The sequence below is a fragment of the Sarcophilus harrisii genome, chromosome 3, assembly GCF_902635505.1.
Source record: "Sarcophilus harrisii chromosome 3, mSarHar1.11, whole genome shotgun sequence".
Taxonomy (NCBI): Eukaryota; Metazoa; Chordata; class Mammalia; order Dasyuromorphia; family Dasyuridae; genus Sarcophilus; species Sarcophilus harrisii.
In genome coordinates this window covers 54,143,710-54,159,149 of record NC_045428.1, presented here as the reverse complement: position 1 = coordinate 54,159,149, position 15,440 = coordinate 54,143,710, and the positions used below count along the sequence as shown (strand labels likewise).

Here is a 15,440-nt window from a genome sequence, read left to right as displayed (position 1 = left end):
GGAAAAGTGAAAATAATATCCTTCAAGCAGAATTCAGGCTTTACAATTTTTTCCTCTGGATATTGGTAACATCTTCTTTCCATCAGTAAGAGGGCTTTTCTTAAAGCATTTTCTCATTATCAGTCCCCTGCATTGTGATGTATTGCTGAAAGAGTCCAAGAGTTTTACTGTCTATCACTTAAGAAGAAGGATGTTGCAACTTGTCATTTCCAAGAGATGATGGTGATGATTAAATTCTATTACCATTTTATGTCCCAGCACTTAGATAATATTATCAAAAGCTACTTCATGGGATTTTTGTTAAATTGGATGAAATACAGGCATCCACTGCCCCATTTAATTATCTTTAGCCTATAGCACAGCTGATATAGACCTTCATAGTTCACTAAGTACTTTACATACATTATCCTTTTATTCATATTTAAATTCTTTATAATGATTTCATTGAAAGTTTTCATGCCTTGACTAGCTTTTCCCGAATTAATCTCTAGATTAGTGAGATTTTAGTCTTTTTTTGTCTCTTTAATCTCTATCTATATGAAATTCACAGTGTTTAAAGAAAGAAAAAAAAAGCAAGACACACACACACACACACACACACACACACACACACACACAAAATGAGAAGTGTTTCAATGATTAACTAGAAGGACCAAAATTTAAGACTACCCCAAAAAGATCAAGTGGCATTAACTGACACAATTATTATTTTTAATCCACAAAGCAAAAAAAAGAAAAGAAAAAATGAAAAATTTTTGAAAGTACAATTATAGTTAGCATCTTATAATTATTTGTCTTTAAAATGAATTACATAGGTAAGATAATTTATAGTAAATTATTGTAAAATTATATTTTAAATTGTGTGGCGATTGATTTTGTTTGTATAATCCCTTAGAGTTTTTTCAGTTACATAAGTTATATAATGTATAGAACATGAATTCTGGATATGAATCAGAGTAACTGGGTTTAAATCTCAGTTTCATTGCCTTCACCCATTCAGTCTTCAAGTCACTTTATGTCTCTGGGACTCAGTTTCCTCATCTGTGAAATGGGGATGTTGGTCTAGATGACCTCTAATCTTCTCAAATTTAGTGATCCTATGCTTTTCTTTGGTGGGATGGGATGGGAGGTGGTAGGGAGAAGGTTTGGCATTTATGTCTTTAAAAAAATGTTTAATCCTTTCCATAGGACCCAGAGGTCCACCGGGAGATGTTGGTAGACCTGGTATGTATGTATTTCTTAGAATATATGTAATAATATATATATATTTTAAAGTAATGGTCATACTAAACCACGTTACATTAAATTTATAATGATCTGTATGAGACATCAGATGTTTCCAAAGCATTTTACTTACCTCTTTTCTAATTATTTGATACAGCTAATAAAAGGGAAGATGAGAACTGATGTGTGGGTAGGTGGGATGGTGGAGTCTTTATTGTCCAAATAGCTTGGACCAGGGTATTCATTAAGATTTTCATGTGCCCCTAAAATGCTAATCAATCATGTTAAAGTCCTGGATTTTAAGTGAAGAGACTTTGTCTGGATACAAAACAGAGCCCATTAGAAGACAGAATTCTGAAGGAACACAGATATAGAAAAATGACTTATCTAAAATGTTTTTAGAGCTGACTTTAATACCTTAAAATGTTTGTTTGTTTTTTCTACTTAGGGGCATCAAGACCTGGTCTTAGGGGTACTCCAGGATCTCCCGGAATCAAAGGAAGTAAAGGAGAAAGAGGACCACCTGGAGTGAATATAATGGGTCCTCCTGGACTTCCTGGACTTCCAGGGACCCCAGGCTCCAAGGGGTTACCTGGCCTTCCAGGACCACCAGGTCAAAAAGCCTCCCTCCCCAAACCCCTGAATTATCTACATTTATTCTTATAACAAATGTATACATCCAGAGACGATGAATTTTAATCTTGCTCTGAAATCATGCGTTTTGATGGCTCTTTTCTGCTCCCAATTCAAATCACTTATCAGTGAAGTCAGGAGGATTAAGTGACCTATTTACAGAGGAATCATCAGCTTATTATTAACCCCACACACAGCCACTCCAAGGACTGTACTTATCAGCAGGAGTATATAATGTCCAGAAACTAAACTTAAATAGCACATCAATCTCATTAGCTCTGTGAAAAGTCTGGAAAAGGTACTTAACTTTTTTAGAGCTTATTTTCCTCAACTGTAAAATGAGCAGGTTGGACCTTGAAGGTCCATCTCCTCATCTATGATATTATGAACTGGATATGGAGTTCACAATACCTGAGTCAGAATCCTGGCTCTCTCAACTATCAGCTGCATGAACTTGGGACCAAATCATTTATTTCTCAGAGAGATCCCTATCCAGTTCAGGTTTCTTTCTATTAAAAAGATTTAGACCAATTCCTGGAGAATGTGCCAATCTCAGGAGCTTTCAGCCCACAAAACCAATAAGAATGCAAAACTTCTGAAGAATCATTGAACAAAAGCCTTTATCAACAGATTATTTAGAACTGTGCCTAATTAGTTGCTGTCTACCAGCAGAGTCCTGAAGGCAGCTGATGGCACAGTGCATAGAACTCATGAACTGGAATCAGGAATAACTGATTTCAAATCTAGCCTCAGACACTTATTAGTTTTGTGACCCGTGGCAAATCACAACTGCCTGACTCAGTTTCCTTATCTATAAAAATGGAATGATGATAGCACCTGCCTCCTAGAATCATGAGATAAAACAAGATAGTATTTATAAAGTATTTTTTTCAAACCTTTAATTGCTTACATAAATGATGGCTTTTGTCTCTGGGATAGAATATAAACTTTTCAGTCCGACTTTTAAAATCTTCCAGCCGTCCTACTTTTCCTAATGTTCTTCATTACTCTTTTTCAGATCTTCTATATTTCAAATAAACCAGCTTTCTAGCCCTGCTCCAAACTTAGCCTTCCACTTCTGTCTATGCAATTGTGGAAATAAGTGACTCATTCTTTTCAGTTACACCAACATACATGAGTGACTTCATGTTCTAATAAAAGAATTATGGATTAGATATGCATATCTGCATGCTGCAATTCATAGGAAATTGTCTCTGAGAATATGCAATAGCTTAAAAATTATCTTTTTAACTTTTCAACAGGTAAAGTAACTTTTCAGAATGGTCCTCCGGGAGACCATGGAGATCCAGGACATTTGGGGTCTCCAGGCATACCTGGAGCCTATGGACCCAAAGGTTAGTGAGCCTATCAATAATGTCATGCTTTAAAATATATTTTTAATTGTATTTTTCTCCTTAGAAAATGACAATATACAAAAATTAAGGAGTCAATTAAATTGTTTAATTCTTCTGCCTTTTAAGGATTTTTCTTTTGAAAAATGAATTAGCTGGGGCAATTAGGTGATACAGTGGATAGGATACCAGCTCTGGAGTCTGAGTTCGAATATGATCTCAGACACTTATTAGTTTGACTCTGAACAAGTCACTTAATCCCAATTGCCTTTAAAAGGAAGGAAGGAAAGAAAGCTGAAATAACACCCAAATGAATTCTCATAAAGTCTCAGCTTTATTCCTCAGACCAGATGATAAACACTAAAAAGTTAAATACTTTTATGGCAGATTTACCATCTTTTTTTTCTAGGCCCAAATTTAGGATAACTGAAATCAAGTTCTTATTCTTTTTCATTTACTTGTCTACTTAAGCAGATAGAATAGGTAGAGATTATTAGTTTTGATGTTTATTAAGTGCTTTTCACAACACTACAAAAGACAAGTTCTGTATCTTATGAAAATAAAAAAAGTTAAATTCTCTCAGGTAGACCATATGGACTCATGATTAATGGAATAATCATATTATTCTAGGAGAACCAGGACCACTGTGTACCCAATGTATTTATACTCCAGGACCCCCAGGTCTGCCAGGTTTGCCTGGGTTAGATGGTGAAAAAGGAACTGAAGGTAAATGATATTTGGGTTTGTTATTCTTTTTTCCATGGATGGCTGAGTTACTTAGCAAAGATGGATTTTGAAATCATAGAGATTCTGGCATGATCTGAGTGAACTGGAAGGAGAATTTTATAATGTCAAAACAAAAGATACCAGATAATACATGTGCCAGCATGAAAATATTTTTTCTAAACTCTGAGAGTTAATAAACTAGTCTTCAGAAAGGGTTCTACTTGAGTGATGTGGAGACTTGGGTCAGAAGTTTCAGGTGGTGGAGAGCCAATTTTACCTCAGTGCAGGAAATGAAATATTTACAGCAGAAGTGGGAATGTGGCTAAGTTGAGTCGATATTCATTTGAGTGTCCAGTGATTGGTGGGAACTGACCAACAAATGTTAAGTTGGGGAAGGGAAAGTTCCCTGAATCCTTGTCCTGGCATGTGTCAATAGTGGTTCTGGTGTCTGCTGGTGGTCTAGGGTAAAGGAGCAGATACCTGAATTATAATAGCCAACACTGTCATTGGTCCAGGAGCCCCAGATTGTAAAGTGCTTAAATGCCCAACTGAAGTGTTCTTCTGTATTCCTCAAAGTATTCTGATGAAACCAACTTTATTTTGGAATTTGAGTATTTTTAATAACTTATGAAAAGAAAGATCTGAGAGTAGTACCCATATTCTACTGTACCTGTCAACTCATTCTTTTATGCTATGACAACAATAAAATAAAAACAATTTAAACGGTTTTTACCTTTAGATGATACCTGAAAAAAGCAGCTAGTTTTCATAGGCTTTGTTAACTAAATTCTTTTTTCACATAATAACCACTCAATAAATAGTTATCATTTGATTGACTTGCAGGAGGGCAAGGACCTGATGGCTTAAAGGGAAGCCCAGGATCTCCAGGATATACAGGTCTACCAGGCTTTCCAGTAAGATTACAGCTATAAATTGTTTAACCTTTTTGGTTCAATTTTTGTTGTTGGTGGTGCTTATGAGAATTAGGCCTCCTCTGATATATAGTCTTCAAAGTTATACTTTATGAAAAATTTGTTTTGCTCATATTTTTCCTCATTTGGGGCTCAGAACTTTGAAACATTTGAATTTGGGTCATATACATATGTTTGTCTAGGTGTCTCAGTTCCCTAGTAAGCATTTAGCTAACAAAGCTTTGAACAAAGAACAAATTTATCATACAGAGTAAAGAACACAGAAAAAGGTGCGTCTCAAAGGCCACACACAGCCAAAAATATTCCCTTCTTATGTATCTGTCAGGGACCTAAAGAGGTGCTTAAGGACTAAGGACTACCCTGAGGTCTAATTTCCCCAAGTGACTAAAGAAGTTAGGATTGATGGTCCACTCCCCATCCTCAGACATAGAGAAAAAGTGATTTGCCTATTATCAAATTGCTAGTAAAAGTCTGGATTTCCACTTTTCAATGCTGCTGATAGTGTCACTACTTCTTTGAAGAAAGAAGTCTTACAGATCTTTAATAATAAGATAGTGCTGTCCAAAGGATGGCTTCTGAATTAATTTATTTTTTCAGCTCCCCCTTACCCTCCCAGACTACTTAGGTTACTAAATTTCACTTACTTCTTTTCCATCTCAAGTAAAAGACTGGTATTCATTCTCTCTCTCTCTCTCTCTCTCTCTCTCTCTCTCTCTGTGTGTGTGTGTGTGTGTGTGTGTGTGTGTGTGTGTCTTTCTGTCTCTATTTCTGTCTCTCTCCGTTCCTATCAGTCAGTCTGTCTGTCTCTGTGTGTGTGTCTTTCTGTCTCTGTCTCTGTCTCTATCTCTGTCTCTCTCTGTCCCTATCAGTCAGTCTGTCTGTCTCTCTGTGTGTGTCTTTCTGTCTCTCTTTGTCCCTATCAGTCAGTCTGTCTGTCTCTGTGTGTGTGTGTCTTTCTGTCTCTGTCTCTATCTCTGTCTCTCTCTGTCCCTATCAGTCAGTCTGTCTGTCTGTGTGTGTGTGTTTTTTTGTCTCTGTCTCTATTTCTGTCTCTCTCTGTCCCTATCAGTCAGTCTATGTGTGTGTGTCTTTCTGTCTGTCTCTCTCTTTCCCTATCAGTCAGTCTGTCTTTGTGTGTGTGTGTGTGTGTGTGTGTGTGTGTCTTTCTCTGTTTCTCTCTGTCCCTGTCTCTCCTCCTCTTCCCCCTGCCCTTCATCTCCAATACATAATCAGCTCTTCCTGCTGAGTCATCTTGGTGCTGTAAAAACTATCTCATCTTTCCTCATATATTTACCTCCTCATTTCCTATGGTCTTTTAGCCCTACCCTATTTTCAGGTGGAGGGGAAAAGCTGATGGCTACTTCTAGCAATTGCCAAAGCCCATTTCTCCATTACACTTAAAGCCAAAGGCTCCTCGAGTTCTATTGCCTTATACACAGACATCAGGAATTTCTGATTATGCCTGTAGCCTTTACAATGACTGAAGTCACTGTAAAAAATAAAGATAGCCAACTCCCACTCACAGTAATGAATCAGTCCCCTAGAACAAAGCTATATCTTTCCCTCATGATTGTGGAGATACTGCCTGAGAAGTTGGAGTGTTCTTCTCTAAAATCATTGTTTGCCCCAATATTAATGGTCAGTGATTAAAAACTCCAGTAGGTATATATACCAAATACAGCAGGAAAAATAATTATACTACCTAGAAAAAAAATCTCTCTTATAAACATCTTAGTCCCTAGGGGAAAGTGAGCTTAAACTTAAAGCAATTTCTTCCCTTGTCCCACCAAATTCAAGGGATCAGAATAAAAGAAAATAAGATGGGGAATGGAACAAGTTTGTTTTTGCTGTACTTTCTCTAAATCTTCTGCATATAGCTCATCCTTCATTTTCTTGGGATGATGGTATGGGTCAAAGTGGAATGTGAATTCCACTTTACTGAAAGATGAAAATACTAGTTATTGACTGGCTCAGATACTTAAATAGCCAAGCAACCACCTAGATCTCATCCCCTCTTTGTTTGGCATGACCAGCCAGGAATCCTGAAACTCTACAATCATATTACCCTGGAGGATGAAGACCCCAACTAAAAGTCCACTAAAAGAAAATAAGATGTACTTTTCTTAAATTAGAGTTAAAGATAACCAAATTCAACCATAACCTCTGTTTAAGTTATTCCATAGAATATCAGTCACTGTTATTATTATATTAAATTTCAACTTTTAAATAAAAATTTGCTTTTAATAGGAGCAAATTAGTGTAGCAGTTACAAGAACATAACTTGCCTTATTGGCAAGTTGGCCACTAAGTGATACTATTTTCAACCATAGTAACTCATAATATAGAGATATTTTGGTGAAAAAACCTTGATGTTTTCTTCAAAACTGAAAAGATTTTAATATATAATGAGTTTTACATAATGATGGCTGGATTCAAATCCCACATCAGATCCTTGATAGCTGGGTAAACCTTGCAAAGTCTTCTTTCTTTCTCTCAGTTTCAGTTTCCTCACTTATAAACTGTGGGTAATAATAGTTGTTAGAAGAATCAGAACAGATAATGTATGTAAATGAGTTCTAAGAATCCAAAATGCTACTTTTGTAGCATTAATACAAAATCAATTTCACAAAAAGGTAAACAAAGTTTCTCTCTTATTTTCACTAGGGATTCCCAGGTACTCCAGGATATCAGGGACAAAAGGGAGAAAAAGGTGAAACATCATATGAAGGAGAAGTAGGAGATCGAGGGGATCCAGGAGTCAGAGGGGAGCCTGGAAAAAGGGGCTCCGATGGAATTCCTGGAAAACCTGGCACAAAAGGACTGCCAGGCACAAAAGGAGAACCGGTTGGTACACAGAATCATTTAAAAAATTATGTGCTGTATACTTATTGTGTATCTAATTAATACTTTAATATATTTAACATCTACTGGTCATCCCTCCATCTAGGGGAGGGGGTGGGGGGAAGGAGGGGAAAAATTGGAACAAAAGGTTTGGCAATTGTCAATGCTGAAAAATTACCTATGCATATAACTTGTAAATAAAAAGCTATTTAAAAAATAAATAAATATGTTCATTATATTTGAAATAAAAGTTGAGTTTAAGAGGAAAAAGATACTTTCCTAAGGAGTGATAACAAATAGGATTGAATCATATATATGTGAAGTCATGTATCTGTGTGTGTATATTCATTAGTACTAGTAATAAGGCAAGGTATACTAAAGTTACAGTATTAAAGTCCCACACCATTTTCTCTGACCTACTGTTAAAAACTATTGTTGCTGTTTGTCCTTTGTTCTCAAAAAGAACTATAATATCTGGGAGGTGAAGCCATGACATGCAAGTGAATTGAATTGAAGTGAGGGAGGGATGTGTAAAGTTACTTGCCTTAATTTCCCCTTCAGAGCTATCTGGGTCCAGGGGCAGTGCTTCTGTCAGTAGAGGACCACCTCGGAAAGCGCTTATCTGGAAAAACTTTAAGTACAGGGCTAATGATAGACGGCCTGTTTGTTCTTAAATGTTCCTCTTCAGAGCCAAGTACAGGAAAGTTCTTCACTAAAAGCCTGGCTATTAGGTGCTTTTTCAGCCACAATTAAGTCATGAAACATGCAAGGATAAGCCAGTAATAAGATCACAGATCCTTTTTAAGAATCAAAGATGAGCTAGCATCCAATGTTTTATGGGAAGTTTTAACTCTGTACACTCATGATGGGTGTTCTAGAACTCTAAGCTCTTTTACAGGATTCACATATGTAGGGAATTCTTGAAATATTAATTTACAACACAGGCAAATTAAGATATGAGCATAACTTTATACACCACAGAAAATAAAGATCAACCTAAAAGGGTATCATAAACATTTTTTTATATTTGGTTGAGCCTTTTGTGACATTTTTCCTCCCAGTAATGTGAAGAATTACCAGCCCACTGGTGAAGATCAGCACCTAACCTGCGTAGAGGACTAAGAGATTAAGTGATTAAATGATACTCATTAATCAATTGATTTAAAGTATGAAAGTGACCCAGATTCTTGAAGGCTAATCAGTGGAAGATAAAGTCTCAACTTTTACCATGCTTTAAGTAAAAGCTCAGCTAAGGAGTAATAATCAAAAGATGAAGATCTAAGAAATTAGCTAAATATGGCAACTTGAATTACCAGAAGGTTGGCTTCCAGGTGATGGAAATTTTTTGATCACAGCAAATCATGCAACTATATACTAAGTCAAGGAGAGGTTATGATAGGTACCAGTGAAGTGAGTAACTGTGCTGATAAATAGTAAAGCAAACTTGTACATTTGGTGGTGACTACTGTAAATTTGACAGTACCAAAATTCTAAATGACTATCATAAAGATAACATTCTGTAGATTCTGTTACATATTGCTATTTATAGCAAATAGTCAATAAGCATCTATTACATTCTTAACATGTGTCAGAAACTAACTGCTAAGTTCTAACAATAAAAAGCAAACAGAAAGATAGTTAGTGCCTGCCCTCAAGGAGCTTCTATTCTAACAAGGAAGACAATACCCAAAAGAAAGTTGAAAGAAGCTGAAAAGATGGGAGATAGGGCTCAAGGTATCTAGGGAAGGAGCATAGGAGAAGAATTTTGGAGGGCAGCTTGGAGAACAACCAGACTGGGCTGGCCTGGGTACCTCCTTAAAAGACACTTCTAGGAGGAGTCATTCAATGAAATGGAAAGGCCAGAGGCACAAAGGGTACTTCAATTGTATCTAAAAAAAAATCAAAATATTAAATGCCAACCAGTTATATTTTTTTCCTATAGGCTGTGAATGGTGAAAAGGGGGATAAAGGTTTTCCAGGAAATCCTGGTGACCCTGGGTACCCAGGACCCATGGGACCAGCTGGACCATCCAACTATGGACCACCAGGACAACCTGGACCAAAGGGAGCTGCAGGTGTACCCGGATTTCCTGGATCACCTGGAAATGATGGTTGGTTAGTTTATTTCCAGTACAATTTATTTTCATGTATAGTAAATTTCTAGTTCTACCAAGGAGAACAATAGTAATAGCTAGCATTAATATAAAGTTCTAAAGTTTGCAAAGAATTTTACATCTATTATGTCATTTGACCCTTACAAGCTTGTGATGTAGATGCTATTATTATCTCCCATTTTATAGATGAGGGAACTAAGATTGAGAGAGGTCACACAATAAATAAGAGTCTGGAGCAGAATTCTAATCCAGATCTTCCTGACTCCAGGTCCTCATACTCTCTCCATTGAGCCACACTTGATAATTTCTAATTCATACCAGGCATGGAATTTGCAGAAATTTGGAGAGATAATCCAGAGCTTAAACATAGTTAAAATATATCAGGACACTGTAAAAGAAAAGAAGGGTTAAGTAACTTGACTAGTGTCTGAGGTAGTATTGTAATTCAAGTCTGGTCTTCCTGACCCCAAGTACAGGACTCTACCACATTTTGCCACCAGCCTACCTTAATTTGGCGTAGAAATTGCAAAAAGATAAATGTAGAAGGAAAATCAGCCTATCAATTAAAATGAGTTGTCTCCAGAATTGGTAGGTTTCTCCTATTTCTCTTTCAAGCGGAGACTAGATGACACATGTTGAGAAGGTGGTAGATGACATTCTTGTTCTTATATGGCTGGAACTAGATGGCCGCTGGGGTTTCTTTAAATAATAATGCCATGGGCATTTTTTTTTTTACCTTTTTTCTTGAGATAGAGGAGTAGAAATGGGAAACCAGTATTTTATTCTAGTATAGAAAATCCTGTTTCTGTAATCTTGGGCAAGTTATATAACCCCAATTGCCTCAGGAAAAAAAAATCCCATTTCTAAATGTAAATTGTTCATGGAATATTCTATTTTCCTAAAATATTTTACAATCTAGATTCTTTACTCTTACATCACAATTTTTAGCCAATTTTTGCTGTTGGTATGTGAAGTAGTTTTAGTATCTAGCTAACCTAATTTGCTAAATATATGCTAAGAATATGGTAGGTGCTTTAATTCAACAAAGTAGCTACTATGTACAAGGAATAGTGCTTAGTATGTTTTTGGCATAGAGCCAAATGTAATTGAATAATTCCCTATAAACAATCTGCCCCTTAAAAAATAAAAAAAAAGTCTTTCATTAAAGATTAAGATTAATTCTACATTACCTGCTCTCAAAATATAAAATGTATTTCATAAGATCTGTAAATTCCATATTTTGTTATAATGAGAGTCCTATTTCCTAAGGGACCATTAACCTACATTAACTTCAAGACCTGTGAGAAGGAGAAATTATGTTTACTTTCTCTCTGTATACATTTCTGAATTGCTTATAATGATAATTTTCCTAACTACCAAGGAAACATACACATACTAATTTTACTACCATATCTTTTTTTTAAGGTCCCAAAGGAGAACCAGGTCTAGTAGAACCAGTCCCTGGCCCTCCAGGACCTCCTGGATTGCCAGGGCTACCTGGCCTCCCAGGTACAACTGGTAAGTATTTCTTCTTTCAAGTAAAATATAAAGAATTTGAGTAAATTCTGAGTTCTCCAATGAGGAAAGGTTAGTATAAAACTTAGTGAAATCCAATTTATGAAACATCATTTTCCAGTTTAAAAAAGAACATGAGAAGAGAAGGGATTTATTATCTGTCCTCTGAAATGACCATAACTACTCTTCCCATTAATGTTCATGACTGTTGAGCTCATTCTATTGCATTAACCACAATGAATACTCTAAGATAGTTAAAATCACTTCAGAGGGTCCCAGGAAGGAGAATACTCTCTAAGAGGTGATCAGGGAATTATAAGGTAAAAAAATGTATAACTTCTTTGAGCCTTGCTTGCCACATTAGTAAACTGAGCTTTCTTTAAGATGATATTCTAAAGGTTTTTTTTCCCTAAGATGGAGATTCTATATAGGTTCAAAATGCTAGCTTTAAAAACATGCACACATACATATACACACATCAAATACTGGTTTTAAAAGTTTATAAGCATATGCACATACATATAAGTTATATACACAGATATGTAATATATAAATATACATATGGATGTGTATATGCATACACACATATATATGCATATATATATATACACATATGTATATAAAATCTATCTTTATAGATTTAAGATGGTTTCTGTTTGTTATAGGGTTTTTCAAAAGTCCTAGTGCAATTTTAAGCTCTAATAGTTTAGTAAAATTAAACTTTAATAAAAAAGCTTTAATAGCCTAAACCTTCATTAAGACTTTTCTATATTTATATATGTATGTATAGATGTTTATATTTATATATACATATATTTACACATACACACAAATATATATATATATATATATATTTACACATACACACAAATATATATATATATATTTGTAAATATATGTATATATAAATATAAACATGTAAAGGTTCAAACTTCTGGCTTAAAATATATATATATTTATACACATACACATATATATATATATATATATATATATATATTTTTTTAAGCCAGAAGTTTGAACCTTTACATAATCTCTATCTTAGGAAGAAATACAGATAGGCTAGAGAGCTACATACATACAAGAGAGAAATTACTACATATATTATGTTATACTTAAGTAGTATATTTATTAATATTATAAAATTATAAACATATGATATTATATATATAGAAATTTCTGTACAAATTCTAATATGTTGTATATTACATATAAATTAGTCCTATTTTAATCATAGTTATAGAATAAATTTATATCATATATTAAAATTGTTATATATAAAAATTATATACATAAAATTTCTTTCATATATATATATTTCTTTCTAAGACAGTGATTCCACAGAGGTTCACTTTTGAAACACCCTGTATACACATACACACACAGTTTTGAATGAGAGAAAAAGGGAAGAAAAGAAATAATATATATGCAGATTTTAATGGTAAGTCCTCTGGCAAGAATAGGAGGATAACTGGTTATTGTATTAATTTAATTTTGTTACAAAAACATACTGATCATTCAAATACGTTAACAAAAATTAATAAACATCTATTTGGTGTCCAGCACTGGGAATACAAGTACATAGAATAAAATAGTCCCTACTCTCAAGGAATTTACACTCCAACAGAAAAAGGTGTGTGTGTGTGTGTGTGTGTGTGTGTGTGTGTGTGTGTATGAAATACACATATACATATGTATATATGGAGAGTTAGGAGAAAACATAAATACATGCAAAATTTACAAATATGCATATGCATATATGTGAGTGTATACATATACACATAAAGCAGTTAGGGTGGGCACTAAAAGTGCAATAGAGAAGAGAAGAAATAAATGAGGTGACAACTAAGTATATCACAGGCATGGGGATGAACAGCACAAATATTCAGGAAACAATATGGGATGGCATGTGTGAGGAACAGTAGGAGCTCTGAAGAGTATAGGAGGGAATGTAGTCTACAATGTTGCAGAAGAGATATCTTAGGGCCATTTGGTGAAGGGCTTTAAAAGTTAAACATTTGAGTTTATATTTTATCCTAAAGAGACCGAGGATTCACTGGAGATGATTGAGTAGTGGAGTAACATGATCAGAACTATACTTAAGAAAAATTACTTTGGTTGGTGCTTTCTGGAGTAGAGATCAATTTTAATGAGGGAGACTAGTTAGGAGGCTATTGGAATACCCTAGTTGAGAGGTGATGAGGGACTGAACCGAGGTGGAACAGAAATGTGAGTAGAAATGAGGGGTCAGATAAAAAAGATTCTATAGAGTAGAAATGGCAAAATTTGGCAACTGATAAGAGATATGAGTGAGAGAGAATGGAGAACTCAAGATCGTTCTGAATTATAACCTGAGAATCTGGTGGTAAATTTGACAGAAAGCTGATAAAACAAAGCTGACTTTTTTTGTCTTCTTTTAGGAAATCCAGGATCCAAGGGACCAAGTGGTAATCCAGGTCCTCCTGGGTCTGATGGTGAAGCAGGATTCCCAGGAATTGGAGTTCCTGGGCCTCCTGGATATAAGGGTAAATGCTAAATTTCTGTTTAAAATTATTATTTTTCCTCTAACAAAATAATTCACAGTATTAATTGATTTTGAGGTCTACATAGTATGACTGGCAACAGAAAAAAATCTATTGACTGTGCCTCCCATGTGAGTCCTTACACTGTCTCAGGTTCACACCAGGCTCTAGAGGGATCCATTTCACAGAATATGGCATTTAATATATTTAATTGCTCTACAGAGAAACAAACATAAATTAGGTAACTTGTCACTTTCAGTATCCTATTCTTAGCTTTATCCAGCATATCCCATATATCTTCATGGATTTCCCTTTGTATAAGTTTTCAGCCTTGTTTAAGAATCTAATTGAAAGTCACAAAAGTAATAAAAAACTGAGTACTATATGCATGATTTTTTTGAATATGCATGTTTTTTAAGTGAATTTGGTTTTTATTTGTCAAGTATTTCTTTTATTTCCAAATAGTATTTTACTTTCCAAATACCTTAAAGATAGTTTTCAACACTCATTTTTGTAAGATTTTGAGTTCCAAATTTTTTCTCCCTCCCTCATCTTCCCTCTCACCAAGACAGCAAGCAATCTGATATAGGTTATACATGTACAATCATTTTAAACATAATTCCATATTAGTCATATTTAGAAGAAAAATCAGAACAAAAGGGAAAAACCATGAGAAAGAAAACCAAAAAAAAAGTGAAAAAGGTAATGCATGATTTTTAATATATAAAAAGTAAAGCACTACCACTCCTCCAGTTGTCTGGGACATAGAAAAGTTATTTAATTTAAGAGGATTTTTCTTATTCTCATCTCACAGTAAACACTAAAGGCAGGTGATGAATGCCTTGCTTTCAAACAGCAACTGTAGGGTCCATTCCAAGAAATCAGGGGAATTTCTGAGTCATGCTGTTCTAAAATAACATCTAAGAAGTTTCAGCTCCAATTCTGCCAGATATACTCCAAATAGGCTGTTAATAATAGGATCTGACAGCCTCTCCTATGTGACTTGATTTGTTCTTATAGTTTTATATTGTAAATATTGGTCATAAATGAACACTTCCCAATTGTGAGAATTCTCATTCTAGTTCACTAAAGCAGTGAAGTTGAAGCTATGTGTGATGTTCAGTTCACCCCCACCTTCAGTATGGCTCCAGTAAATTGCCTTGATTTGAGGCTATTACACCTCTTCCCACTGGTTTCTGAACTAAAAGTCTGCCCCAATTTTCTGTCCATGTCTTTCTCATCAGTGTTCTAATGAATGGACATTTAAGTCATGAGCTTATCTGCTTGTCCAGTTAGATATTGTAAAGACTTGGTCTCTGGAACAAGACTTTTGAGCAGTTTACAATCTTGCCATCTTTAGGGTTCCTCCCTCCTGGTGTACTTCTGGGATCTGCTTTTAACTTATAGCAAAGAAATATAATCTGAATTCTATGGTGATTTTTTTCTGGTCCTCCACTCAACTGCAACTTTTCTCTGCTATGGTCATATGCTGATTTTCTGATGAACTAAAACTACCTTTGGCTTCTCAATCAAAAGGGATGTGTGAGTAGGGAAGGGATATCAGCTCTTTTAGTTCATAGC

General features: G+C 35.0%; 1 protein-coding gene across 1 annotated transcript in view; it reads left to right on the top strand.

Moving 5' to 3' along the window:
* COL4A3 (collagen type IV alpha 3 chain) overlaps window positions 1-15,440 on the top strand; it is a 145,876-nt gene that overhangs the window by 86,615 nt on the left and 43,821 nt on the right. Inside the window, exons 20-28 of the mRNA XM_031957944.1 lie at window positions 1,189-1,224; window positions 1,673-1,837; window positions 3,120-3,212; window positions 3,840-3,935; window positions 4,779-4,849; window positions 7,532-7,711; window positions 9,651-9,819; window positions 11,248-11,340; window positions 13,758-13,862. Of these exons, the coding sequence (XP_031813804.1) occupies window positions 1,189-1,224; window positions 1,673-1,837; window positions 3,120-3,212; window positions 3,840-3,935; window positions 4,779-4,849; window positions 7,532-7,711; window positions 9,651-9,819; window positions 11,248-11,340; window positions 13,758-13,862 (1,008 nt within the window). The remainder of the gene's footprint in view (window positions 1-1,188; window positions 1,225-1,672; window positions 1,838-3,119; window positions 3,213-3,839; window positions 3,936-4,778; window positions 4,850-7,531; window positions 7,712-9,650; window positions 9,820-11,247; window positions 11,341-13,757; window positions 13,863-15,440) is intronic.